This window comes from Musca vetustissima, unplaced genomic scaffold (genome assembly GCF_032173495.1).
Source record: "Musca vetustissima isolate MV318-11 ecotype Yass unplaced genomic scaffold, APGP_CSIRO_Mvet_v1 utg18198, whole genome shotgun sequence".
Taxonomy (NCBI): domain Eukaryota; kingdom Metazoa; phylum Arthropoda; class Insecta; order Diptera; family Muscidae; genus Musca; species Musca vetustissima.
Genome location: NW_026880680.1, coordinates 1 through 27,068, shown reverse-complemented (window position 1 = coordinate 27,068; position 27,068 = coordinate 1). Strand labels below are relative to the sequence as shown.

Below are 27,068 nucleotides of genomic sequence, written 5' to 3'. Positions count from 1 at the left end.
TGCGTGTGTGTGTGATTGCCTTGAAACTCTGACAATAAAAAGTCCTTAAGGTCTGAAAAGTGAAGTCGTCGAATGACTAGCCCAGCCCAGTCATTGCTGCCATCATCAACATTTGCATAACTAAGCACTGTTTTGTGTAGTTGTTGTTATTTTTGTTGTTGTTGGAAATATATACTCCTAATTGGCTGTGATAGCACCCGAGGGACTTGTATTCTCTTGTCAGTGACAGAGTCGGACATACTTAACAACAAAACGACAACATAACATCAGATATTAGAAGGACATGGGAAGGGAGGGAGAGTGAGAGAAAAAAAAAACCATTTGTGCCACAAAGATAAAAACGAACAAATCGTAGACGCTACGGTTTTTATATCCTGCACCATAGGGTGGAATGAAAAAATATTCTTTAAAATATCCACGCCTAGTGGGTACTTGAAAAAATATATTTTAGAGAATCCACGCCTTATGGGTTTTTCAAAAAATATTTTTTAAAGAATCTAAGCCTTCTGTAGAACTTGAAAAAATATTCTTTAAAAACATCCACGCCTTCTTACTTACTTAGCTGGCTTGTGACAGAACATACGTTCCATAAGCCGAGCTTAGAAAAGATTTCCAGGCGCGACGGTCTTTCGCGCAGTTTTTCCAATTTGAAAGGCCATTTTTGGATATTGTCTTCGACTTGATTTTTCCAACGTATTCTTGGGCTTCCCCTTCTGCGCGAATCATCAGCTGGTTCACTTTTATATGGCTTCTGGGGCATCTCCATCTATTCTCACAACATGACCTAGCCAACGTAGTCGCTGCAGCTCAATGCGTCCAACAATGTCGATGTCCGAGAATAGCTGGTACAACTCATGGTTCATTCGACGGCAATATTCACCGTCAACGCAGTTCGGCCCATGGATCTTTCGGAGAATTTTTCTCTCAAACACTCCAAGAGCTGCCTCATCTACTTGCGCAAGTACCCATGCTTCAGATCCATATAACAGCACGGGTAGTATCAGCGTCTTGTAGAGTGTGAGTTTGGTCTGGTGGGAGGTGGCCTTGCTTTTGAGTTGTTTGCCTAGACCATAGTAGCACCGGTTGGCCACCACTATCCTTCTCCGAATTTCAAAACTTATGTCAGTAGTTTTATGTATGGCGGTACCAAGGTATATAAAATCTTTGACTACCTTGAAGCTGTAGTTCTCAAGTTCTACAGTTGGTCCGAGTCTACTGGACGTCTTACGCGTTGATACCATCAGCTTGGACTTCTCGCCGTTCACTGCCAGACCCATTTGGCAGACTCCTTCTCAATTTGTTCAAAGGTGGCGTTTACCGTTCTCAATGTTCGACACATTATGTCGAAGTCATCGGCGTAGGCGAGTAACCTGTGTTGTTTGGTGTCCAGAGTGCCATTTCTGTTCACTTTTGCCTCTCGTATGACCTTTTCCAGCAGGATGTTAAAAAGGTCACACGGCAAACTATCACCTTGTCTGAATCCACGTTCGGTATTAAAGGGCTCCGAGAGGATGCTTTCCAACTTTAACTGCTGATCTTGTGCCAGATAAAGTTATCCTGCATAGCCGTATTAATTTTGCATGAAAGCCAAACGCAGACATGGCTTTATACACCTCTGAACGGATAGGGCTGTCGAAGGCGGCTTTATAGTCGACGAATAGGTGGAATGTGTCGATCTGTTTTTCGTGGGTTTTTTTTCAGGATTTGGCGCAGAGTGAAAATCTGGTCAATGGTGGATTTGCCAGGTCTGAAGCCACATTGGTATGGTCCAATAATGTCATTGACCAGTCTTTCACACAGTACGCTGGATAGCACTTTATATGCGATGGGAAGGAGACTTATTCCTCTATAGTTGGCACATATCGTCTTGTCTCCTTTTTTGTGCACGGGACCCAGGATGCTGAGGTTCCAATCATTGGGCATGCATTCCTCTAGCCAAATTGTACTAATCAGCTGGTGCATGCCCCTTACCAGCATCTGACCACCAGTCTTGAATAGTTCGACTTGTAACCCATCGGCCCCTGCTGCTTTATTATTCTTCAGCCGATTGATTGCTATTCTGACTTCATCTTGGCTAGGTGGTATACACTCTATACCGTCATCTGTTATTGGTTCTGGGGTATCCACTTCACTGCTACTATTTGATACCAGAAGTTTCTCAAAATGCTCCTTCCAGATCCTCAGCACGCTGTCTGTATCTGTCACCAGGTTTCCTTCTTTATCTCTACAGGAGGATGTGCCTGCACCAAAGCCTTCGGAGTTGTGTTTTACACGTTGGTAAAATTTTCGGACTTCATTCTGACTCCTGTACATCTCGATTTGCTCACGCTCACGTTTTTCTTGCTCTTTCTTCTTTTTTCAGAAAATACGTTTCTCCTCTCCCCTTTTCTCCACGCCTTCTGTAGACCTTGAAAAAATATTCTTTAAGAAAATCCACGCCTTTCTTGGGTACTTGAAAAAATATTCTTTAAAAAATCCAGGCCTTATGGATACTTTAAAAAAATATTTTTCCACTCCAACCTAATATCCCAATATATGAAATAACTGACCAGCATTTGAATTGTCTGCTGTCGTGTATGTCGAGCAAAAAAGTTTGTTGAAATTTCATAGCTCCCTGATGACGGGTTAAGGCTAATGAAAAGCAAAAAAAGAAACATACCATTGCAAAAGGTCCAATGGTGGATTCGGTTCGGGGATTTTTTTTTTATTCCGACTACATCTTAGCAGCCAAAAATCAACGATACTCTGTGTTGGATATTTGACCACGAAGAATGTGTTCTCTCGTATCATTATCAGCGTAATCATCGTTTTATTTATCAGTTAACTGTTTTATTTCGGCTTGTTGTTGTTTTTTTCATTTTCCTGTACAGTGAAGTGAATATCAGCAGCAAACCCGCTGGCCAAGGGATGTTGCAGAATGAAAAGGTCTATTGCAAATGTTTATGCGGATATCTGTGTGCAAGTGAGTATTTGTAGATGTGTGCGTGCGACGTATCTTTCCCACATTTGGATAGGATATCGCCCTTGATGTTCGCTACTGCGGCTAAAGTGTGGGTTTATTGTGTTAGCGCCCAGTTTATTATTTGCGTTTATATTATTGGATATTTTGTTGCCCTTTGCCGAATGGTTGCTGATGGGGGTGTATGGGTAGCTTATTTTTGGTTATTCACTTATTTTTATTGCAATAAAATATTCCCATGAAAAAAAACCAAACCCGAACAGATTTGGGTGATTTGTTTTGTAGGCGATCAAAGGCCAGCCAGAAATGGATGTTTATCCTTTCTTTGGCTGGTGGTCCGAGCTAATCACTTTACACGCTTGAATTAACCGCAAATTTGAATGGGTAAAAATTCTGGGTTGTTATCTGCCCGAAAAAAGAGATTGAATATATATTTATGTGCATACATATTTATGTAGATGTGTATAAACATAAATATGTTATTTAATGTGACAGATGATTACAGGCAGACTGGGTTCAAGAGAGCATTTAAATATGGCCTAAGATTCCATAGGGCGTGGTTTAAAAAAAAATATTTTCTTCAAGAGGATGTTCTAAAAAATATTATACAGGTACCACGCCTTATAGGTACCTGTATAGGGCGTGGAATTCCAAAACCCAAATAGTGGATTTTTAAAGAATATTTTTTCAATGTCTACAGGAGGCCTGGATTTTTATACCCTTCACCGCACTGTGGTACAGAGTATTATGTCTTTGTGCATATGTTTGTAACAGGCAAAAGGAAACGAGATAGACACATGGTTCCTTTTGAGAATATGCATAGAATAACTTTCTGAGTTGATCAATGCATGTCCGACCGTCTGTAGATGTTAAATTGTAAACAAAGTACAGGTCACATTTATGATCCGATTTGGATGAAATTTGGCAGAAGTCACTTATTTGGTCCAATGACGAACCCTATTGGGAAAATCGGTTCAGATTTAGATATAGCTCCCATATATATATTTTCCGATTTAAGGTAAATGGTACACCAAAGTACCTATATATCTTTCGATTTGCACGAAATTTGGCAAAGCGTACTGAATTGAGTCTAAAATGATGTGTGCTAAGTTTCCTGAAGATCGGTTTAGATTTAGATATAGCTCCCATATATATTTTCGCCCGATTTAAGGTAAATGGGGCACCAAAGTTCCTCTATATCTTTCGATTTGCACGGAAATTGGCTCAGAGTACTGAATTAGGCCTAGAATGTTGTGTGCCAAGTTTCCTGAAAGTCGGTCCAGATTTGGATATAGCTCCCATATATATTTCCGTCCGATTTTAGGTAAATGGTGTACCAAAGTCCCTAAATATTTTTCGATTTGCACGAAATTTGGCATAGCGTACTAAATTAAGTCTAGAATAATGTGTGCCAAGTCTCATGGAAATCGGTTCAGATTTAGATATAGCTCCCATATATATTTTTGAACGATTTATGGTAAATGGCGCACCAAAGTTCCTATATATCTTTCGATTTGCACGAACTTTTGCGTAGCGTATTGAATTGGGTGTAGATCGATGTGTGTAAAATTTCGTGAAAATCGGTTCTGATTTAGATATAGCTCCCATATATATTTTCGTCCGATTTTATGTAAATGCTGCACCAAAGTCCCTATATATTTCTCGATTTGCGCGAAATTTTGCCTAGAGTACTGAATAGAGGCTAGAATGATGTATGTCAAGTTTCTTGAAAATCGATTCAGATTTAGATTCCATATATATTTTCGTCCGATTTAATGTAAATTGTGCACTAAAAACCCAAAATTTGGCTAACCGGCACAAAATTTCATACAATGTACTGAAGTTACTATAATTGAATGGTTTGTACGTTGAAGTATTTCTAGCAACCTTCTTTATACATTTCTTCGTTCATGACAAGTGTATTTGAGATCTGTCCCTTCCATAGCTCGTGTGTTAAGTTTCGAGAAAATCGGTTTAGATTCAGATTTAAGTTTGTTCAATTTCATGTCAATGTCCCTTCGAAAAGGCGACGTCTGTTAGGATACATATGTAGAATATATTCAAAGTGGTGAAGGGTATCATATAGTCGGCTCAGTCCGACTTTACTACTTTCCTTACTGGTTTAAGGAATATTTTTTCAAGGTCTATTTATAAAAGGCGTGGATTTTTTTAAGAAGAATATTTTTTCAAGGTCCCTAGAAGGCGGGGATTTTTTAAGAAGAATATTTTTTCAAGGTCCCTAGAAGGCGGGGATTTTTTAAAGAAGAATATTTTTTTCAAGGTCCCTAGAAGGCGGGGATTTTTTCAAGTATTGAAAGGTTTAAATGTGTGTCTCGAGATCTTACATAATACTCTTCCCTCCTTAGAGAACTCCTCTTGTTCCCGGCATTTGTAATTCATCATCATTGCTCGTTTCATTGTAATTAATATTTGAGCCAACAAATAATAAACCCGTATAATGTAATTAATTTTTCAGCCATTCTAAAGTTCGGCAAATGCAAATGAGTTTTGAATAGCAAACTACCATTCGGAGTATTTCGGAAAAAATCCCTCTTGATTCACCCAAGCCGTACATCATAATTTCTTGATGCCACTTGAAACATGGCTTGACTTAACTTTTGCATTTGTTTTACGTGGTGGAACTCAGGCCAGGTTAGAGGGTATAGGCCTGGGTGGATTTTATGGAAAACTGTCTACGAAGATCTTTTCCCAAGAATGTTGTTGCGGTATGGTAATTGCGGTTGTTATTGTAGAATATGCGTATTCGCCTATGTCTACACAGACACATAAATCAAACAATAAGTACTTCGGCTCATCGTCATATTTATGCTTCTTCTTTATTATGACTAGGGCAACAACAACAGTAGCAACAACGATTATTATTATTTGCACTTTCTTCATTTTATGTAAACTTTTATTTCAGTTTTTTTTTTGTTGAGAATAACAGCCTCGTGTTTATTGAATAAGACGAAGTCGAAAAGTATATTTGCAAAAGTTAGAGTATTCCGATGGAGGCTGGAGGTATCCCATATGAAACGATGTTTGGCATTCATTGAAGCAAGTCATTCACTAAAGTTGTATCAAGAGAGAGAAAAGAGGTCGTAGTCCTTATGCCTGCCAATCGTTGAATACCCTCTACCGAAAATGTATAAAACTGAACAATATAATTTGCATAAAATTGACGTTAAAGGTTACACATTATAAAAATGCCAAACATTTACTTTGCATCCCCCCCCCCCCCCCCTGCCGTCCTCAAACTGCCTTTGCCAATCTCTTGCTCGGTTACATTAAAAACCTTGTTCTGCAAATGGAATACTAAAATACATATTTACATTGAGAAATCAAACAATTGAAATTTATATTTTGCGGTTTTTGGTATATGAGCACTGATTTCCGGTTTAATTTCTGTGGCACGGGGACAGTTAGGGATGTGGTAATAAATGATTTTTTTATTTAGGGGAAGAGGAAAATATTTTTATGAATCTCTCTATTATATACATCCTGAAATTATGTTTAAGTATGTACAATATTTTAGAGCTCTTCTCAAGTCGGAGGTCCTCAGGTCGAGTCAGCATTCAGGCTCTCAAGACTTCGGACTTTTTTCTGAAAAAAAAAAACACCTGAGATTTATTTTCTCTAAAATCAAACTAATAGTTTTTTCATGACAGAAGTCCCAGGTCGGATCGGAAGAGAAGAAAAATAATTTGCAAACTTTAGTTGTTGTTGTTGTTGTTTTTGGTGATTAAAGAAAAGCCCTTATTTTTAATGGCGTGCATGATAACTCCTCACTCCGGACTCCGGAAATTCCAAGGGTGTTAGAAAGGGTACATGTCTGACTCTCGTATAAACTAGGATTATTGACTTCTCTCAAAAATTAACAAAATTACCTGTTTTGAAAATTCCTATATTTTGGACCCCAAACTAAGTTAAAAAATTAGAAATTTCTTCACCGATTGGCTCTATCCTAGTTCATACGATACCTATACACTCCTTTAGAAACGTTGCAAAATTTGGAACCGATTGGATTATTAGTTTTTGTATTACCGTGCCCGTCATTCGTAAAAACACTGTTTCGAGAAAAATGAGTTTAAAATTTGAGAATCACTCTTGCCGTCACTTGATGCTGATACAATAAATCGGCTATAACTTCAAGAATTTCAATTGAAATTATGTGGGGACATTCTTAAATTAGGGTAGATTCAAAATTTGACACCAAAAATGGGGGGTTTCCCTAAAAGACAATTGTTAATTCTTGAGACCATAAGTTCTCAGATCAGGTCAGACGTAAGGCCCCCACGACATCTTTCCAATATACATTTTTTGTCGGGCACTATAATTTATTTTTGTTCGAACTTAAAATTGATTTTCAATTTCCTCAGGAGTCATCGGATCACGGATCACAGGCATTCAGGACTCTTTTCCAAAAAAAGTCCATATACACACTAATCATTGTGTGTGTGCCGTAAACAGTAATTGTTACTTCTACTGAACAGAAGTACTCAGATTAGGTCAGAAGTATGGCCCTCAGGACTTCTTTTCCATACACAAGTTTTGTCAGACACATAAGATTTATTCGAAGTTAAGGTTGATTTTTCCCCGAAAAAAAAATAATTTCCTCAGAGCAGAAGTTCTCAGGTCGGATCATACGTCAGGCCCTCAGGACTTCTTTATATAAAAAATCGGCAGATACTTATTTTTTTCAGGCACTTGTCAGACACATAGGATATTTTTCGAACATTAAATTGGATTTTTTCAAAAAAAAAAAAAAAATGTAATTTCCTTAACACAGAAGTCCTCAGATCGGATTACAAGTCAGACCTTCAGGACTTCAATATATAAAAAATCGACAGAAACTTAAGATTGTTTTTTTTTCTTAAAAGGGATCTGGTCAGAAATATGGCCATCAATAATTTTTTTTATAAAAGGCACTTAATATTGTCATTTCTCTCGGACAAAAGTTCCCAGGTCAGGTCAGAAATTGGTCCATAAAACGTACGAGAGACTGACTATAGGGTCAGTTTTCTATATATATATATATAGAAAACTCGTCAGGACCTAAGAACTAATTTTTTCTAAAAAAATGCAGTCAGACCCTTTTTATAAAAAAAAAAATTGTCAGGCCATCAAGACTGATTTTCTTCTTTACAATGGCACCAGGACTGATTTTATAGAAAAACCAGTGAGCGGAGTAGTATAGTCGGGCGGGGCCGACCATATGATACCCTACACAACTTCCATGTAAATCTAACTTTCGGTGGTACTATATTCTGAGCTTGGGCAATATTTCACGATATTTGCGCCCTCCTATAATTATTTGTCCAGATTCCCTTCACCTATAAATCGGCCTATAAATCGACTCAAAAAAAAAAAAAAAAAAAAAAAAATACAAAAATAAGTTTTAAGTCCACTTCATCCCCAAATTATTATCTGATCATCATCGAAAATTATAGGCGTAGTCCTTGATCATAACTGAAACCTCATGGCACATTTAAAAGTCATCTGCGCTATATTTCCGCCTTCCAGTGTGGAAATATCTCAGTACGTAAGCACCTGTAAATATTTAAGTGTAACTCCCACATCTGAGTACATACGACCATATAAATGGTATCAATTTAAAGGTCAACCACTCCTCTTGGGTATCAACTTCTTGGGTATTTGTTCTTCAGGGGTAAATATATACGCTATAGAATATAAATTTTGTCATTTTTCACACAAAAGTCAGGGTGCATTTGACCCGCTAAATATTGACCGATATTTATCAAAACATGCATGCTTATTCTCTGGCCCGATCCCCTTCTCCATGGAAAATTTCACGATGTTCGGGCCATTATTGCGGCCTCTGGAGCGACCAAAAAAACCGACAAAAATTTAGTATTTGGTCCATTTCATCCCCTAAATATTAACCGATCTTTTCCAAAAACAATAGGGGTCTTCATTGGCCAGAACCCATCCTACATGCAAAATTTCGTGAAGATTGGTCCATAACTGTGGCCTGTTTCGTGTTTACAAATTATAATGGACAGACGGACGGATAAAACATGTCTAGATCGACTCAGCTAGTCGATCGGTATACCTAAGGGTGGGCCTAGGACCAATATTTCGCGGCGTTACAAACTCTTGGGGCTGCACAAAGCTATAATACCCTGACAACATAGTTGTGTAGGGTATAAAAATTGTCGGGATCTAAGGACTGACGTGGTTTAAAAAAATTTTTGTCCGACCATTTTGTAATAACTTCACAACTGTTTGAAAAGATTTTAAAATGATGTATGATGTTTTTTCTATAGACAAAAAAATCATCTCCCTGATTCTCGATAATGTATTCTTGCCTATTACTCGCCTGTTTTCATCTCTGTATAACTGATAATTCGGTAAGACTGGTTGTTTTTTCTAAACCATTCCCTTTTATGTTATGTTCTCAGTTTACTATTTAACAATAATTTATAGTTTCAATTTACATTTTAGTTTTCGGATAGATACCACACACATATGACTACTTAAGTAACGGATTAAAAATAAAACTTCATATTTTTATTAAAAAACATATATCATCGTCAGCATCATTGTTTAACTTTATCAGTTGTCCACACACATGGTAGCCTGTGGGAAAGGATTCCTTAACCCTTTTACACTCTAAGGCAATAAACAAATAGAATTGTCATGGCATTTAAGCGGATTTTCCGAAAAAAAAAAACTTCAACACACCAAGTATATTCAAAATAACATCTCTTACATGGTCAAAAGGATATTCAAAATGGAATAGAGTCCTGCAGAATGTTTGCTTTCTCTTTAGATAACCACAAAAGCTTAACTAACTGAAAACAATAACTTTATTTTATTACCAACATTTTTATTAAATAACAACGACAACAACAGCAACAAAAGCGGTCATAGAGAAAAGCTGACCAAATGAAGAAGAAGAGAGAGAGAGAGAGAGAGACAGGATGGACGGAAACCAACTAAACATGGTCACAAATGGAAATAAAAAGGAGTACTAAATCATAACATTATTTGGTTAGCCAAACACGCACACATATATACTCAATGGGAAGACCACCCATAGAGATAAATGTAGCCAATAGTGGGGGGAGGGAAATCACAACTATTGCAACTAATGTTAAATATTTAAACATAAATATTCACGTAACTACTACTTGTAAAGATATCTGTAGTAATCACTTTTTGGTACAGTGAAATCTATAAAAAGTGATCTCAGAAGTTACCGTCAAAAGATGGACATTTTTAGTTGTTCTTTTTTTTAGAAGGTATCTGCTTTCATTATTAACTGTATTTATTAGATTTGAGAATTTTGTAGTTTCTAAAGGTTTCGCTGAGCTTCAAATAAATTTTATCTTTAATTTTACAAAATTTTAATTTTTGTAATTATTTTTAAAGTTGTTGCCCTAGTCTAATACATGTTTTATATTCGAAGTTCCGCAAGCGGCTCAATGGTCTAGGGGTATGATTCTCGCTTTGGGTGCGAGAGGTCCCGGGTTCAAATCCCGGTTGAGCCCATTCGATCTTTTGCTGTTACTCACAGGTATTTATATTTATAAATTTTAGTAGTGTTTGGCGGCAAAATATAAATTTTACCCTGACCGTATTAGTGTTGGTATTCTAAAGATTTTAGTTGAATTTCGCCATCGATGACGTTGTAATTAGGCATTTTGGGGTCTTGAATTTTACGAATAGACTCGTAGGAGGATCTCCATCTGCTAGGCTCGTTTTAAAGGATTGTTTTAGAAAATAATGGTACCGAAGGTCAGCGAGGCCTAACCTTCACTCGACTGTGAGGAAGTCAACGAGTTGATGATTAGAAACTATTCTGAAGGTGAAAAAACTTCATAGCCAGGAGAATTTTTTTAAGAAGTTTATTTAAAAAATGAGTGCTATTAGAATTTTAACCTTTATAAGGGTTGGATCGTATTTCGAAGAATATTATAAGGCGTGATTCCTATTAGAATTTTAATAAGGCTCCATAAGGCGTGAATATCATTAGAATCTTAATAAGGCTCCATAAGGTGAGGATCCTATTAGAATCTTCGTGGATTCATATTGATCATATTGAAATCTTTATAAGACGTGGAACACATTTGAAAGAATTTTATAAGGCGTGGTACTTATTAGTTCTTATTATAAGGCATGCATCCTATTAGAATTTTTATAAAACATAGATCGTAACAGAATCTTCATAAAGTGGATCCTATTAGAATTTTAATACGGTTCAAAAGGCGTAGATCTTATTAGATTTTTTATGTGGCTCCATAAGCTGTGGATCCTATTAGAGTATAAATTAGGCGTGGATCCTATTAAAAACATTATAAGACTTGGACCCTATAAGGTGTCGACCATATTAGAATATTTATAAGGCATAGAAGATCATTTTTAAAGCGTGAATCCTACTAGCATTTTTATAAGGTGTGGATCCTAGTAGAACATTTATAAGGGGTGGGTCCTATTAGAATTTTAATCAGCTCTCAGAAGGGTTGGATCCTATGAACATTTTAATGGGGTTTCATAAGGGTTGGATCCTATTAGAATATTTATTAGGCGTGGATCCTATTAAAATCTTTATAAGGCGTTGATGATATTAGTATTTTTATATGACGTGGATCATATTAGAGTTTTTATAAGGCGAGGATCCTATCTATTAAGGCGTGAATCCTTTAGAATTTGTATAAACCGTGAGCCCTATTATCATTTTTATAAACCATGGATCCCATTAGAATTTTTATAAGGCATGGATCCCATTATAATTTGTATAAACCATGGATCCTATTAGAATTTTTATAAGGCATGAATCCCATTAGAATTTGAATAAGGTTCCATTAGAGTTGCATCCTATTAGAATTTTAAAAAGCTCCATTAGGTGATGATCTTATTAGAATATTAATAAAGTTCCAAAGTGTTTAGATCTTATTAGAATATTTATAAGGCGAGGATCCCACTTATAAGGCTAAGATCCTATTAGAATTTTTATAAGGCGAAGATCCCATTTATGAGGCGTGGATCTTATTAGAATCTTTATATTAGAAACTTTATATAACGTGTTTCCAATGAGAATCTTTGTAAAGCGGGGATCATATTAGAATTTGTATAAAGCGTGGATCCTCCTAAAATTATAATAAGGTCCTATTAGAATTTTAAGTAGACTCCATAAGGCATGGATTCTATTGGAATTTTAAATAGGCTCCATAAGGTGTGGATTCTATTGGAATTTTAAATAGGTCCATAAGTTAGGCATCCTATAAAATAGACTCCATATTAGAATTTTAATAGAATTTTCCAAAAAGGTGGATCTTAATGGAATCTTTTTAGGACGCGTATCTTATTAGAATCTTTTTAAGACGTGGATCTAATTCGAATTGTTTTAAGGCGTGAAACTTATTGCAGTATTGTTAATGCGGGGATCCCATTAGAATCTTTTTAAGGTGGAATCTTGTTAGAATCTTTTTGAAATATTATTAAAGCGTGTATCATATTCGAATATTATTAATGATATCAGATTTAGATATAGCTCCCATATATATTTTCGTCCGATTTTAGGTAAATAGTGCACCAAAGTCCCTATATATCCTTCGATTTACACGAAATTTGGCATAGCGTACTGAATTAAGTCTAGAACGATGTGAGTAAAATTTCGTGAAAATCGGTTCAGATATAGATATAGTTCCCATATATGTTTTCGTCCGATTTTAGGTATATAGTGCACCAAAGTCACTATATGTCCTTCGATTTGCTCGAAATTTGGCATAGCGTACCGAATTAAGTCTAGAACGATGTGTGTAAAATTTCGTGAAAATCGGTTCAGATTTAGATATAGCACCCATATATATTTTCGTCCGATTTTAGGTAAATAGTGCACCAAAGTCCCTATATATCCTTCGATTTGCACGAAATTTGGCATAGCGTAAAGGATTAAGTCTAGAACGATGTGTGTAAAATTTTGTGAAAATCGGTTAAGATTTAGATGTAGCTTCCATATATATTTTCGTCCGATTTAATGTCCAAAAGTCCCTATATATCTTTCGATTTGCACGAAATTTGGCATAGCGTAATGAATTAGGTCTAGAATGATGTATGTTAAGTTTCGTGAATATCGGTTCAGATTTAGATATAGCTCCTATATATATCTTTTCTTCCGATTTTATGTAAATTGTGTTATTGTATTAGAATTTTTTTGTAGGCGTGGATTTTTAAGAATTTTTACCATATGTGGATTTAAAAAAATAAAGGTTTGTATATAGGAGGTACTTTTTTGAGATCTATTCCAAAGAAATTTTGGGTTTTAATAAGGATTTTTAAGAATTCTTTCAAATATTTCAAATTAATAACATTTCAACACTGTTTTCTTGTTGTTCATACAGTTTTTTCAATTTTTTGGTTTGTAAATGACATTGAAATACCACACCTGCATTACAATTAATATTCAATAGAAAACCGGTCGGTCTATTGGTAACTAAACTGGTCAATAGATTTGGCTGCAATTGCAGCATTTGACCAAACTATTTCAAATTTGTATTTTTTATCATACACAAAACTAAATGTGTAACAAAGAGAAAACACACACACACAAATGCCCTATATCATGGCGATAACAACAAACAGATATAAGTAACTAACTTCACATGGGGATGTAGCTCAGATGGTAGAGCGCTCGCTTAGCATGTGAGAGGTACGGGGATCGATGCCCCGCATCTCCAAGTAAATATTTTTTGTATTTTTTTCTGCCTTCTATGTTATGATTTATAGATTTTTAATCATTGTAATGGCCATTGTTTCAGTTACGCTGTGTTATTAATTTAATTCAAAAACTTTTGACAGTTTTGTCGGGAAAACCCTTTTTTTGCAGTAGAGAAAAAAATCACAAAACGCCGTTTTATGAAATTAATAAAAATGATAATAATAATTTTTGAAGTTAAATTGTGGCGCCACCATTGGGTCTATGCTACAATGACCCAAAACCTTGAATTTCATTTTAACAATTAACAAGGATTGTTGTCGGCATTTTGTGGCGTTTTTTCTTTCTCTGACACAGCTGAACCCATTTCAAGCTGAGTCAATTATAATAAAAATGGACGAAAGGGGGGTTGAAAGGATGACCCAAGACAATTAACTTAAATTCATTCAATTAATTGGAGATTTGTTTTGTTTAGTCAGCGGAAATCCGTTACAGAACAAAAATAATAAAATAACCAAAAAATGAAACAAATCATAAATAAATGCCGAAAAAAGTTTTGCTCTTTTTTTTTTGGAGATATTAAATGAATTTTTGGAAACCTTGAATCGGCATAAATTATACTAAATTGACATTTGGGGATTTTTGCAAAGAGGGGGAAGTAATCAATAATCAAAGATGTTGAAATATCGTGGGGACCTGAAGTCAAATCAGAATTTCTCCAAAAGAGAAAATATATTTTCACGATCTTTGAAAACTGAATACAAAAATGTATTCATATAACAAATAAAGTTAGACGATTTTTGTTGTTATCCCACCCCTCTCCTCTCAAACCACTCCAGCAAAAAACCTGGGTAATATTTAAAAACAATCCCCCATTATAAATCAAACATGAAAATGTATTTCGCTTAAACCATACAAGATTTATGTGGTGCTAAATATTCGCAAAAACTTTTATCACAACTGTTTTTTTTCGAATTTTTTGTCTTTTGCCATCCTCCTCCCATCCGATGTCTTTGGAGGATGTTGAGAGTTGAAAATGGTAAGGATTTGCTTGTCAAGTGGTTTTTGTTTGTTTTTACAAAAAAGAAAAAGACTTGTGCTGGCCAAAAAAACTTGTTACTTTCAAAAAAAGTAACTGTTTAAAAACCTTTTAAGCAGACTCATGTATGATGGATATCCCACAACAACAAAGTACGCAAACAAACAGAAAAATATATTTCAAATTCCTCCCACTTGTGACCTTTATCTTGGGTACTCACAATCTAACTTAATAAAATATACTACAGTGGAACCAACTCTTAAAGATATTCTTTGAAAAATTTACGCCTATGGGACTCCTCAGAAAAAAATTCTTTGAAAAATGTACGCCTTATGGAGGTATTTTAAAAATATTCTTTAAAAAATACACGCCTTATGGAGATCTTTGGAAAAATATTCTTTAAAAAATCTTTAAAAATCCACGTCTTAGGATAGGCTTTAAAAAATCCACGTCTTAGGATAGGCTTTAAAAAATCCACGTCTTAGGATAGGCTTAAAAAAATCCACGCCTTGGGATAGGATTTTAAAATTCCACGTCTTAGGATAGGCTTTAAAAAATCCACGTCTTAGGATAGGCTTAAAAAATCCACGCCTTGGGATAGGCTTAAAAAATCCACGCCTTGGGATAGGCTTTAAAAAAACCTCGTCATAGGATAGACTTTAAAAAATCCTCACCTTAGGATAGGCTTTAAAAAATCCACGCCTTAGGATAGGCTTTAAAAAACACGTCTTGGGATAGGCTTTAAAAATCCACGCCTTAGGATAGGCTTTACAAAATCCATGCCTCAAAAAATCCACGTCTTAGGATAGGCTTTAAAAAATCCACTCCTTAGGATAGGCTTAAAAAAATCCACGTCTTAAGATAGGCTTTAAAAAATCCACGCCGATAGGATAGGCTTTAAAAAATCCACGCCTTAGGATAGGCTTTAAAAAATCCACGCCTTAGGATAGGCTTTAAAAAATCCACGCCTTAGGATAGGCTTTAAAAAATCCACGCCTTAGGATAGGCTTTAAAAAATCCACGCCTTAGGATAGGCTTTAAAAAATCCACGCCTTAGGATAGGCTTTAAAAAATCCACGCCTTAGGATAGGCTTTAAAAAATCCACCTCGTCTTAGGAAAGGCTTAAAAAAATCCACGCCTTAGGATAGGCTTTAAAAAATCCACGTCTTAGGATAGGCTTTAAAAAATCCACGTCTTAGGATAGGCTTTAAAAAATCCACGCCTTAGGATATGCTTTAAAAATATTCTTTAAAATATCCACGTCTTAGAGTAGGTTTTAAAAAATATTATTTAAAATATCCAACCACCCCACCCCCCTCCCAGGATAGCCTTTAAAAAGTATTCTTTAAAAAAATCCAAGTCTAATGGAGGCCTCTGAAAAAAATATTATTTAAAAAAATCCACGTCTAATGAAGGCCTTTGCAAAATATTCTTTAAAAAACCCATCTTAACCCTAATTAAAAAAATTAGAAAAATAACCTTTGAATATTTTTTTAATTTCTATCCCACTGTATTTTTTTTTTTATAAATTAAACTTGAAAATTGGTCATCGATTTACGTTACGGGTGACCATTGTCACGTCACACCACACACACAAAGGTATGTGAGTTAATTTTAATGGTTTCAGTTCAATTGAAATGGATTTCCTCGCCCCTCATACACATTCTATAATTTAATTTTTTAAACACTTCAGATCATACCACCCAACTTCGAACCCTGAATCAAAAAAAAAACTTACCTGATGTATCCACCACATTAGATTCCAACACTCATCCATTTATCGTACACATCGAAGACCTCCACACACACATGTGTGTGTGTGTGTGTTTCTCCTCCATATTAATTGTAGTGTTGAGTAGCCAGCCATACATTGCTCATTCTAACTTCCGAAAAAGAAAGCATCTCCACTCAGAATTCTCCACAATGGCGTCGGATGGGGAACAGTCCTAAATAAACAAACAGCGGTGAAAAAACCGAAAAACAATAAAAAAAGATATATGCAGACAGAAAAACAATTTGATTTTAATTGAAAAATAGCATAAATATGCGAAATTGGCAGGGATGGTGACGATGGGCGAGGGATAGGGAGGGGGAGGAGATACAAGAAAAGTTAATACTCCAAAATAAATAACATTATTATTGTTGTTTTTTTGTTTTGCAATAATGCTTTTTAGGAAATCTTAATGAAGTACCTTGGAATTAAGATGAAGGGATTCAATATTTAAACCCTGAAGGAGGGAAGTTGTCTTCAGCTTATTATGACCCTTGAAAATGTTCTTCTAAAAATCCACCCCTTATGTAGTCCTCTGAAAAAATATATTTACAAATTTATGCATTTTGGAGGTCTCTGAAAATATTCTTTAAAAAACCCAAACCTTATAGATACTTCTGGATAATATTCTTAAAAAAACCAAATCTTATGGAGGACTCTAAAATATATTTTGTAAAAAAATACGCGTTTTGTGGAGGCCACTGAAAAACATTATTTAAAATATCCACCCTAGGACAGCCTTAAAAAACCGACTTCCTCCATTAAAAAATACCCTTTAAAATATACACTTTATAGAGGCTTGTGGAAAATACTCTTTAAAAAAGTCCACGTCTTATAGAGGCTTCTGGAAAATATTCTTTAAAAAATCCACTCCTTAAGGAGGTCTCTGAAAAATATTCATTAAAAAATCCACTCCTAAAGGAGGTCTCTGAAAAATAAGCTTTAAAAATCCTAGCCTTATAGAGGCTTCTGGAAAATATTCTTTAAAAAATCCACGCCTTAAAGAGGCTTCTGGAAAATATTCTTTAAAAAATCCACGCCTTAAATAGGCTTCTGGAAATTTTTCCTTCAAAATTCCACGCCTTACAGAGGCTTCTGAAAAATATTCTTTAAAAAATCCACGCCTTATAGAGGCTTCTTTTCTTTAAAAAATCCACGCTTTATAGAGGCTTCTGAAAAATATTCTTTAAAAAATCCACGCCTTATAGAGGCTTCCGGAAAATATTCTTTCAAAAATCCACGCCTTATAGAGGCTTCTGGAAAATATTCTTTAACAAGTCTGTAAAATATTCTTTCAAAAAAACCACTGTCTCAGTATGTTTTTTGATTTTTTTCTAAAATATTACCCTTGACAATAAAAATATCTAGAGTTTCACAAAATTCTGAAATATTATTTTCTAAATTTCCTTTTTCGATTTTATGGGATTAACATTGTCCACCAATAGCCGGGGATTGAACAACATCAATGGCTATATAACTCAAAAAGTGGCCCATGAAAAATTAAACATTTTATCCGGCCTCTTTGCAAATATAAATCTTGATGGAGCTCCGTTAATACGGGGTGTTTTTGGTGAAATTGAAAAGTAAGTTTTATTTTTAAATTTTAATTTGACTTAAGATGTCCTTTCCAGTTCCTGTCTCTCCCTTGGTCTAACATATGCCCATGTGGCATCGAATGGTATAAATCTGCAAAAAACTCTACGCTTGAATCTCTTCAAGGATGACAAAGAAGCAATGGATTTGAATTTCTTTCACAATGAAACAAGTTTGGGCGGAACGCTTAAATTTGCCCGCTATGGTGGCAATCTAAGTTGGAGGTGCTTCAAAGGACACTCCATTTCATTTGGTATATCACACACGGGACTTTTCAATACCACAGCCATGGAGGCAGCATTCAAAATAAATTTATGGAAATCGGAAAATGGTTCGACAAGTTTGGATGTCGGCACAAATATGGCTCATTTTATTCAAGGTCCATTGGAGGGTTATCAGGATGTAATGGTTACTTTGGCATTTTCATTTAGTCTATGAAACAATAACAACAACAAGTAAATCGTTTAAAGATATTCTTTTGGTGTTGCTGCTTTTTTGATTTTCTTCTTAGCTATAAGCGGATATTTTTATTGCCTTTTTGAATTCTGGTTGGAGGGTGGCGTTAAGTGTTGTGTTTATTACAAAATGATTATGACCGAAAATTACATGACATAAAGCCGCGATTATCTGTGGAAATTTGCATAAAATGCTAAACACGAAAAAAAAAAATACTGAAAAGAAGAAAGTAATAAAGGGAAGCAACAGCCAACCTCTGAAATCACAAATCTGATATTAAGGCGACATACCTAATCTTAGAGGATGTTACTTTTAGATTTTGATTATTTTGAATATAAATGGCGGAAAATGGTTGGGTATATTTTTCACATGCCACCATAAGACATAGATTTTTTCAAAGAATATTTTTCAGAGGCCTCCATGAGACGTGGAATTTTAACAGAATAAGAATATTTACCTAAGGCTTCCATAAGGCGTGGATTTTTTTAAAAATATTTTTCAGAGACCTCCATTATATGCTACCAAAAGGCGTGGATTTTTTAAAAAAATATTTTTCAGAGACCTTTATTAGAGGCTCCCATAAGACGTAGATTTAAAAAAAAAAAAAAATTCAGAGACCTCCATTAGAGGCTCCCATAAGGCGAGGATTTTTTAAAAAAATATTTTTCAGAGACCTCCATTAGAGGCTCCCATAAGGCGAGGATTTTTTAAAAAATATTTTTCAGAGACCTCCATTAGAGGCTCCCATAAGGCGAGGTTTTTTTAAAAAAATATTTTTCAGAGACCTCCATTAGAGGCTCCCATAAGGCGAGGATTTTTTTAAAAAAATATTTTTCAGATACCTCCATTATATGCTACCATAAGGCGTGGATTTTTTAAAAAAATATTTTTCAGAGACCTCCATTAAAGGCTCCCATAAGGCGAGGATTTTTTAAAAAAATATTTTTCAGAGACCTCCATTAGAGGCTCCCATAAGGCGAGGATTTTTTTAAAAAAATATTTTTCAGAGACCTCCATTAGAGGCTCCCATAAGGCGAGGATTTTTTTTAAAAAAATATTTTTCAGAGACCTCCATTAGAGGCTCCCATAAGGCGAGGATTTTTTTTAAAAAAATATTTTTCAGAGACCTCCATTAGAGGCTCCCATAAGGCGAGGATTTTTTTTAAAAAAATATTTTTCAGAGACCTCCATTAGAGGCTCCCATAAGGCGAGGATTTTTTAAAAAATGTTTTTTAGAGAACTCCATTAGAGGCTCCCATAAGGCGAGGATTTTTTAAAAAAATATTTTTCAGAGACCTCCATTAGAGGCTCCCATAAGGCGAGGATTTTTTTTTTTTAAATATTTTTCAGAGACCTCCATTAGAGGCTTCCATAAGGCGAGGATTTTTTAAAAAAATATTTTTCAGAGACCTCCATTAGAAAGTTTGATATTTTTATTTTAATTTTTTTCTTTTAAATTGTAAAATTCTTTTTTAAGATTCCCTTGATTTAGTTTACTACTGCCCACATATATTTTGTAGTCCATTATTGCCACCCTGAGCTGGAAACCCCATTCAATAAATGTGTTGTCTTTATTACCACACCGAATATAACTTATTTCCGGTTTCCTGTAATAAGTCGGTATTCATAATAATTTCCTCTTCCCAATTTAATTTCTAGGCAACAAACCATTCTCGGAGTTTTTTCCCTAAACAAATTTGTGATCTATAAAATTGGAAATTGTCAATGTAATGTTTTGCCATTTTCACTGTGGTCTATGTAAAATTGCCGGGCTGACTGGTTGGTTATGGCATCTTGCGAATGATTGTGTAGCGAGAAAAAAAAACACATAAAAAATAATTCAAAATAAATTGCTTTACAGCAATAATACACCAAACCCCCAAATATTCAAGAGGGCAATCTAAAAAGATAACATTATGACACAAATACACACTCACATGGTATGGCCACGTTTTATAAGAGGTGCATAATTTGGCCATAATAATGCTTGTCATGAAATTTGAGTATGGTTATTAATTTCTAGCCCCCCATAATTATTCTCCATTTTTGGGTTGACTCTCGAAGAAAGTGAAAATGTTAGAACGAAGAATACCTTTTGCCAGCCACCTTTTTTTGGGAAATGAACAACTTAATCATGCTGCTACTTGGAATTTTCACCAAAGTCATGTCAGCTGCCATAATCTCAACTTAATCCCAGATAAATTTGCCAATGCCAACACCATTGGAACACCTTCAGTTTCTGACTTGTTCCACTGCTTCTTCTTCTCCTTTTTCTGTGGCACTTGAAAACCATAATCCGACTCGGTGGTTGAATGAATTGACATGAGATGCTGACAGCAGAAACTTGTTCATTTCTTTATCTTTTGCAATAACAAAAACAACATCAACAATAAAAGGATGTTGTATAAATAAAACATCCTTGGCAAAGAAAGGTAAGAAATGTAAATATATTTGCTGTGTGTGTGTAGGTGTGTTTGTCTGGTTTGTGGTATAAGAAAAACAACCCAACCAATACACAAATGCCTTTGTTAATATGTATCCGACTTTGGCAAATGCCAATATTTAAATAGTTGACGTTTATGAATTGCTTTGAATATCAATAGAAATCTTGAAATAGGGGGGAGGAATAGGCAGAGAAGCGAAACATTTTTCCACCTACTGCTTTGGAATTTTAAAGGAAGCTCAATGTAATCGCAGAATATTCGAAGGAATTCAATAGGATCGGATTTTTTTTATTTTAAAATTTAATGCTTTAGGAGGTCAATATGACCTGTGAAATATTCTTTAAATTCTTCAAAATATTCCAAGACTTTGAAGGTCAGTAGTATGGCCTCTGAAAATATTCATAAAAATCCGCACCTTATAAGGTCAATATAGTCTCTGAAAATATTCTTTAAAAATCGACGCCTGTGGCCTCTGAAAATATTCTTTAAAAATCCACGCCTATAGAAGTCAGTATGGCCTGTGAAAATATTCTTTAAAAATCCACGCCTATAGAAGTCAGTATGGCCTGTGAAAATATTCTTTAAAAATCCACGCCTATAGAAGTCAGTATGGCCTGTGAAAATATTCTTTAAAAATCCACGCCTATAGAAGTCAGTATGGCCTGTGAAAATATTCTTTAAAAATCCACGCCTATAGAAGTCAGTATGGCCTGTGAAAATATTCTTTAAAAATCCACGCCTATAGAAGTCAGTATGGCCTGTGAAAATATTCTTTAAAAATCCACGCCTATAGAAGTCAGTATGGCCTGTGAAAATATTCTTTAAAAATCCACGCCTATAGAAGTCAGTATGGCCTGTGAAAATATTCTTTAAAAATCCACGCCTATAGAAGTCAGTATGGCCTGTGAAAATATTCTTTAAAAATCCACGCCTATAGAAGTCAGTATGGCCTGTGAAAATATTCTTTAAAAATCCACGCCTATAGAAGTCAGTATGGCCTGTGAAAATATTCTTTAAAAATCCACGCCTATAGAAGTCAGTATGGCCTGTGAAAATATTCTTTAAAAATCCACGCCTATAGAAGTCAGTATGGCCTGTGAAAATATTCTTTAAAAATCCACGCCTATAGAAGTCAGTATGGCCTGTGAAAATATTCTTTAAAAATCCACGCCTATAGAAGTCAGTATGGCCTGTGAAAATATTCTTTAAAAATCCACGCCTATAGAAGTCAGTATGGCCTGTGAAAATATTCTTTAAAAATCCACGCCTATAGAAGTCAGTATGGCCTGTGAAAATATTCTTTAAAAATCCACGCCTATAGAAGTCAGTATGGCCTGTGAAAATATTCTTTAAAAATCCACGCCTATAGAAGTCAGTATGGCCTGTGAAAATATTCTTTAAAAATCCACGCCTATAGAAGTCAGTATGGCCTGTGAAAATATTCTTTAAAAATCCACGCCTAAGGAAGTCAGTATGGCCTCTGAAAATATTCTTTAAAAATCCACGCCTTAGATAGTCAGTAAGGGCTCTGAAAATATGGCCTCTGAAAATATTCTTGAAAAATCCACGCCTAAGGAAGTTAATATGGCCTCTGAAAATATTCTTTAAAAATCCACGCCTAAGGAAGTCAGTATGGCCTCTGAAAATATTCTTTAAAAAACCACGCCTTAGATGGTCAGTAAGGGCTCTGAAAGTATTCTTTAAAAATCCACGCCTTAGATGGTCAGTAAGGGCTCTGAAAATATTCTTTAAAAATCCACTCCTAAGGTGGTCAGTATGGCCTCTGAAAATATTCTTTAAAAATCCAGAAAGACATCTCTAACAACAACATCGTATCGGTTCTTCCTTGTCACCTTAGCAACAATTGCGTCGTTGTTTGTTTATAAACAAACCGATTTCCTTCCCCCACACTTTTCAAATATTTCAGTATTCAAACGAGCACCCAACCATGGATTTCACCTACAACGAATTTCCAATATCTGTGGACCTAAATACCCTCAAGACTTATTTCGATCTGAAACAATGTAAATTTCCAAAATCTTTGGCAAAATCCCTTCATCTGAATCTTGAAGATACCGAAGGTTCTACCGAAGTTTATCAACCCAAAAGTCTGCGGCATTTGGTATTGGATTTCTTACTCGAAAATTGGTGTGGTATGGAACTCGTTCATGTTAACAATAAGACCAATGTCAACTGAATATTTATTTATTACTTATTTATGTGCGAATGTGTATGTGTGTGCGTATTTTGCAATCATCATTTCATTTCCGCTGTAATAGACAATCCCGTCTACGAAGAGTTGACCGAACCGAAGGATCGCAACTACATTCTAAGCAACTTGGATGTCAATCTTCCGTTAAAGATTTTATGCGCCCACATTCGTGATGATTTCTTTTGGCGTAAAGCGTATCAACACCGTTGGAAAACCCTTTACTACCGGACGCATAGCTATCCCTGTACTCCCCCACGGCCAGTTGAGCCACCCACCCTTGCCAATCCTTGTCCCGGACAAAAGGGTAAAAAAGTGACAAAATCATGGCTTAACATTTACATGGAACGGCATTTGCAGGAGTTCATCGAAAATCTCCCCACCACGGAATACGAACAGGAAAATGTTCAGACAACGGTGTTGGACATTTGTGGGGGTTACATAAATCAATTGGAGATAAACTACCTACAGCCCAGCATGGATGGCAATAATGGTAAGACAAAGGACTAGGCCTTTTGTTGACATCTGTCGTTTTGCTTAGAAATATCTTTATCGTGTTGTTGTTATTGTTGTTGTTCGTTTCAGATCACATTCCACTTGATTTCATTTTGAGTAATCTACCGGAATTGCATACATTACGGCTGACATATTGTACGAAAACTATTGGAACACAATTCTATTTGGGCTGTAATACAATGTCACGCAAGGATGCGAATATTTTGGCCAAGGGTTTGGCCCAGTGTCATGAGTTGGTGAATTTTTGGTAAGTGCGGGGAAATGGTTTCCTCATATGAAGAAAACTGAGTATTCTAATAAGAAGACCTTATGATATTCTAATAAGAAATTGTCATGTTTTTCTAATAAAAGGACCTCATGGTCTTCTAATAGGAAGACTTCATGGTCCTCTAATAAGAAAACCTCATTGTCTTCTCATAAGAAAACATCATGACCTTCTAATAAGAAGGCCTCATAGTATTCCAATAGGATCACCTAAGTATAAGTAGACTTTTTGGTCCACTTGGACATCCTAAGGCGTGGATTTTTAAAAGAATATTTTCAGAGGCCATACTGACCTCCTATGGCGTGGATTTTTCAAGAATATTTTCAGAGCCCTTACCGACCATCTAAGTCGTGGATTTTTAAGACCAATATTTTCAGAGCCCGTACCGGGCATCTAAGGCGTGGATTTTTCAAGAATATTTTCAGAGGCCATATTGACCTCCTAAAGCCTGGATTTTTAAAGAATATTTTCAGAGGCCATACTGACCACCTAAGGCATAGAGCCCTTACTGACCTCCTATGGCGTGGATTTTTCAAGAATATTTTCAGAGCCCTTACCGACCATCTAAGGCGTGGATTTTTAAGACAAATATTTTCAGAGCCCTTACCGGCCATCTAAGGCGTGGTTTTTTAAAGAATATTTTTAGAGGCCATACTGACCTCCTAAGGCCTGGATTTTTAAAGAATATTATCAGAGGCCATACTGACCTCCTAAGGCATAGATTTTAAAGAATATTTCCAAATACTCCTTTAGCTGAAATCTCTTCTTTAATTGTTTCCATAATTTCCGCTTCCTTTAACAACATTTTCCCTTTCTTGCCACACCTTCCATTAGCTTCCACAACACCACTCTGGAACCATATCAACTGGGATTATTTGCTCACAGCCTCGATAAGGGTTGTCACCATCTCACCGCCTTGTCATTGGAACACTGTAGTCTGGGCGATGAGGGGATACGGCAATTTCTGGGTTCCTGTAACAAGGAGTCTTTTGGCACCTTGAAATATTTGGACTTGACAAATAATAAAATAAGTAAGAGCAAATCTCGTAATTTAATAAAATTTATAATTTTTTTATATTTGTTTCTCCCTAGCCTCCGATGGCGCCTACATTATTGCCCGCGTTATCAAGAATTTAAATTTAGAGAAAATAAGTTTACGTCTAAATCCAATTGGTAGCGATGGTGCGGCAGCCATCTTTGGTATTTTGGATTGTTTGCCCATGAGAAATGTTGATATTTCTGGATGTTCTATTACCGATACCATAACATTGTTGTTCGTTAATTTTCTATGTCATAATCGGACATTGTGGTATATCGATATGAGTAATAATGAATTGGGAATGGTAAGGAGAAAAATATTTTTATAGGGAAAATTTATAACAATTTTGGATAATTTTTTTTTCAGAATTTTGGTGAACAGTTGCTAAATGTCATTGATCGCAATAAGCATTTGAAGGTGTTGGATCTGAGAAATACTGGCCTAACATTGGAAATGTGTAATAGGGTTAAGAATATTTTAAAAGATAATTTTAAAAATTGGGATTAATAAAGGATGTCAGAAACTCAAAATAAAGATTCTGAGGCGTGAATTTTGAAAAATTTTTCAGTGGCTATACTGACCTCCTAAGGCGTGGAGTTTTAAAAATAGTTATAAAGAATATTCTGATCTCCTAAGGATTTTAGAGTCCATACTGATTTTTAGGAAATATTTCGAAGGCTGTATTGACCTCCTCAGACGTGGATTTTTTAACAATATTTTCAGAGGATTCCTAAGGCGCGGATTTTTTAAAAATGTTCTCAGTGGATATTCTGACCTCTTGATGTGTGATTTTTTTAATATTTTCAGAATTCTTGGAGCGAGGATTTTTAAAAATATTTTCAGAGCATATACAGCTTTCCTTAGGCCTTGTGTTATCCAGTGACTAATCTAAACTCCCAAGGCGTCGAGTAAAAAAAATATAATATGACCTCCTAGAACCTGGATTTTTTTCCGCGTCTATACACCAAGAGGATTTCTAATTAGAGTATTAGGGTGTCTTTTATTAGAAGACGAATATTTAATTTTATGGGTGATATTATTATTGATTTTATGGGTGATATCTTCGTATTAGACTCAAATATCAGCTTATTAGAATACAAAACGATATTCTTATTAGAAGTTCAAGAGTTTTTATTATTATTGAAAGTTAAAGAAACATTCTAATTAGAAGACAAAAGTGTCTTGTTATTAGAAGACCATAAGTCATTTTCTTATAAGACATTGTGGTCGTTTTTTTATGTTTTCTAAAAATAAATATTCTTACATATTCTTATAAGAATTACAAAATGTCTTCAATTCTAATTAGAAGACAAATGTCTATTCTTATTAGCCATTTTCTTATAAGATATTGTGGTCCTTTTATTATGTTTTCTAAAAATAAATATTCTTATTAGAATACCAAGATGTATTCTTATTGCAATAAGAAGAGAAATTCTTATGAGAAGAAAAAAGGGGTCATTGGAGTTATTATTAGAAGACAAACACGACTTCGAATCACTGGTATATCAATAGGTTTTCTTATCAGAAGTAATGGTGTTTTTATTATTATCAAATTTTAAAGAAGTATTCTAATTAGAAGACAAAGTTTTCTTATTCTGTGGTTTTCTTATGTAAAAAATATGTGGTCGTTTTATCAAAAGGTTTTCATATCAGAAGTTATGCTTTTTTTATTATTGCCAAATGAAGTATTCTAATTAGAAGACAAACGTGCTTTATTTTGAGAAAAATATGTGGTCTTTTTTAGAAGGCAAAGTCTTTTTTCTTATTATAAGACCAAGAGTTCTTCCTCTTCTCATTAGAAGAACAAGAAAACTTCTTATTGGAAAATCAATATGTTTTATATTTATCAAATCAGAAAATCAAGACATTTTCTTCTTAGAAGATGTATAGGTTTCCGTATTAGATGACAGATATGACTTCTGATTATACGACTAAGAGGTCTTCTTATATAGAAATAGAAAATTAGGATATGTTATAGTTAGAAGAGGTTTTATTCATCGTTAAAAATGTGTTCTTATTGGAAAGCCAAGAGTCCATCTCATTAGAAAACAAAGAGGTATTCTTATCAGAATGTTTGTTTTTAAATAAATATTAT

The 27,068-nt window shown here is 35.0% G+C and overlaps 2 protein-coding genes and 2 non-coding genes across 4 annotated transcripts; all 4 read left to right on the top strand.

Moving 5' to 3' along the window:
* Nucleotides 1-10,401: 10,401 nt before the first annotated feature.
* Nucleotides 10,402-10,473, top strand: Trnap-ugg (transfer RNA proline (anticodon UGG)). The gene has a single exon. It is a non-coding gene; the product is annotated as a tRNA-Pro (tRNA).
* Nucleotides 10,474-13,589: 3,116 nt separating this feature from the next.
* Nucleotides 13,590-13,662, top strand: Trnaa-agc (transfer RNA alanine (anticodon AGC)). Its single transcript has one exon. It is a non-coding gene; the product is annotated as a tRNA-Ala (tRNA).
* Nucleotides 13,663-17,870: 4,208 nt separating this feature from the next.
* Nucleotides 17,871-18,482, top strand: LOC133326453 (uncharacterized). The gene is made up of 2 exons (XM_061535089.1): nucleotides 17,871-18,034; nucleotides 18,083-18,482. Exons 1-2 carry the CDS (start codon nucleotides 17,871-17,873, stop codon nucleotides 18,480-18,482), a joined length of 564 nt encoding a protein of 187 aa, XP_061391073.1.
* A 4,410-nt stretch (nucleotides 18,483-22,892) lies between these two features.
* Nucleotides 22,893-25,430, top strand: LOC133326454 (uncharacterized; the record flags this gene model as incomplete). The annotated part of the gene is made up of 7 exons (XM_061535090.1): nucleotides 22,893-23,097; nucleotides 23,224-23,400; nucleotides 23,470-23,646; nucleotides 23,739-23,916; nucleotides 24,769-24,965; nucleotides 25,027-25,277; nucleotides 25,340-25,430. Coding segments are annotated over exons 1-7 (1,276 nt in total), but the record flags the coding sequence as incomplete, so codon positions are not given.
* Nucleotides 25,431-27,068: the final 1,638 nt, after the last annotated feature.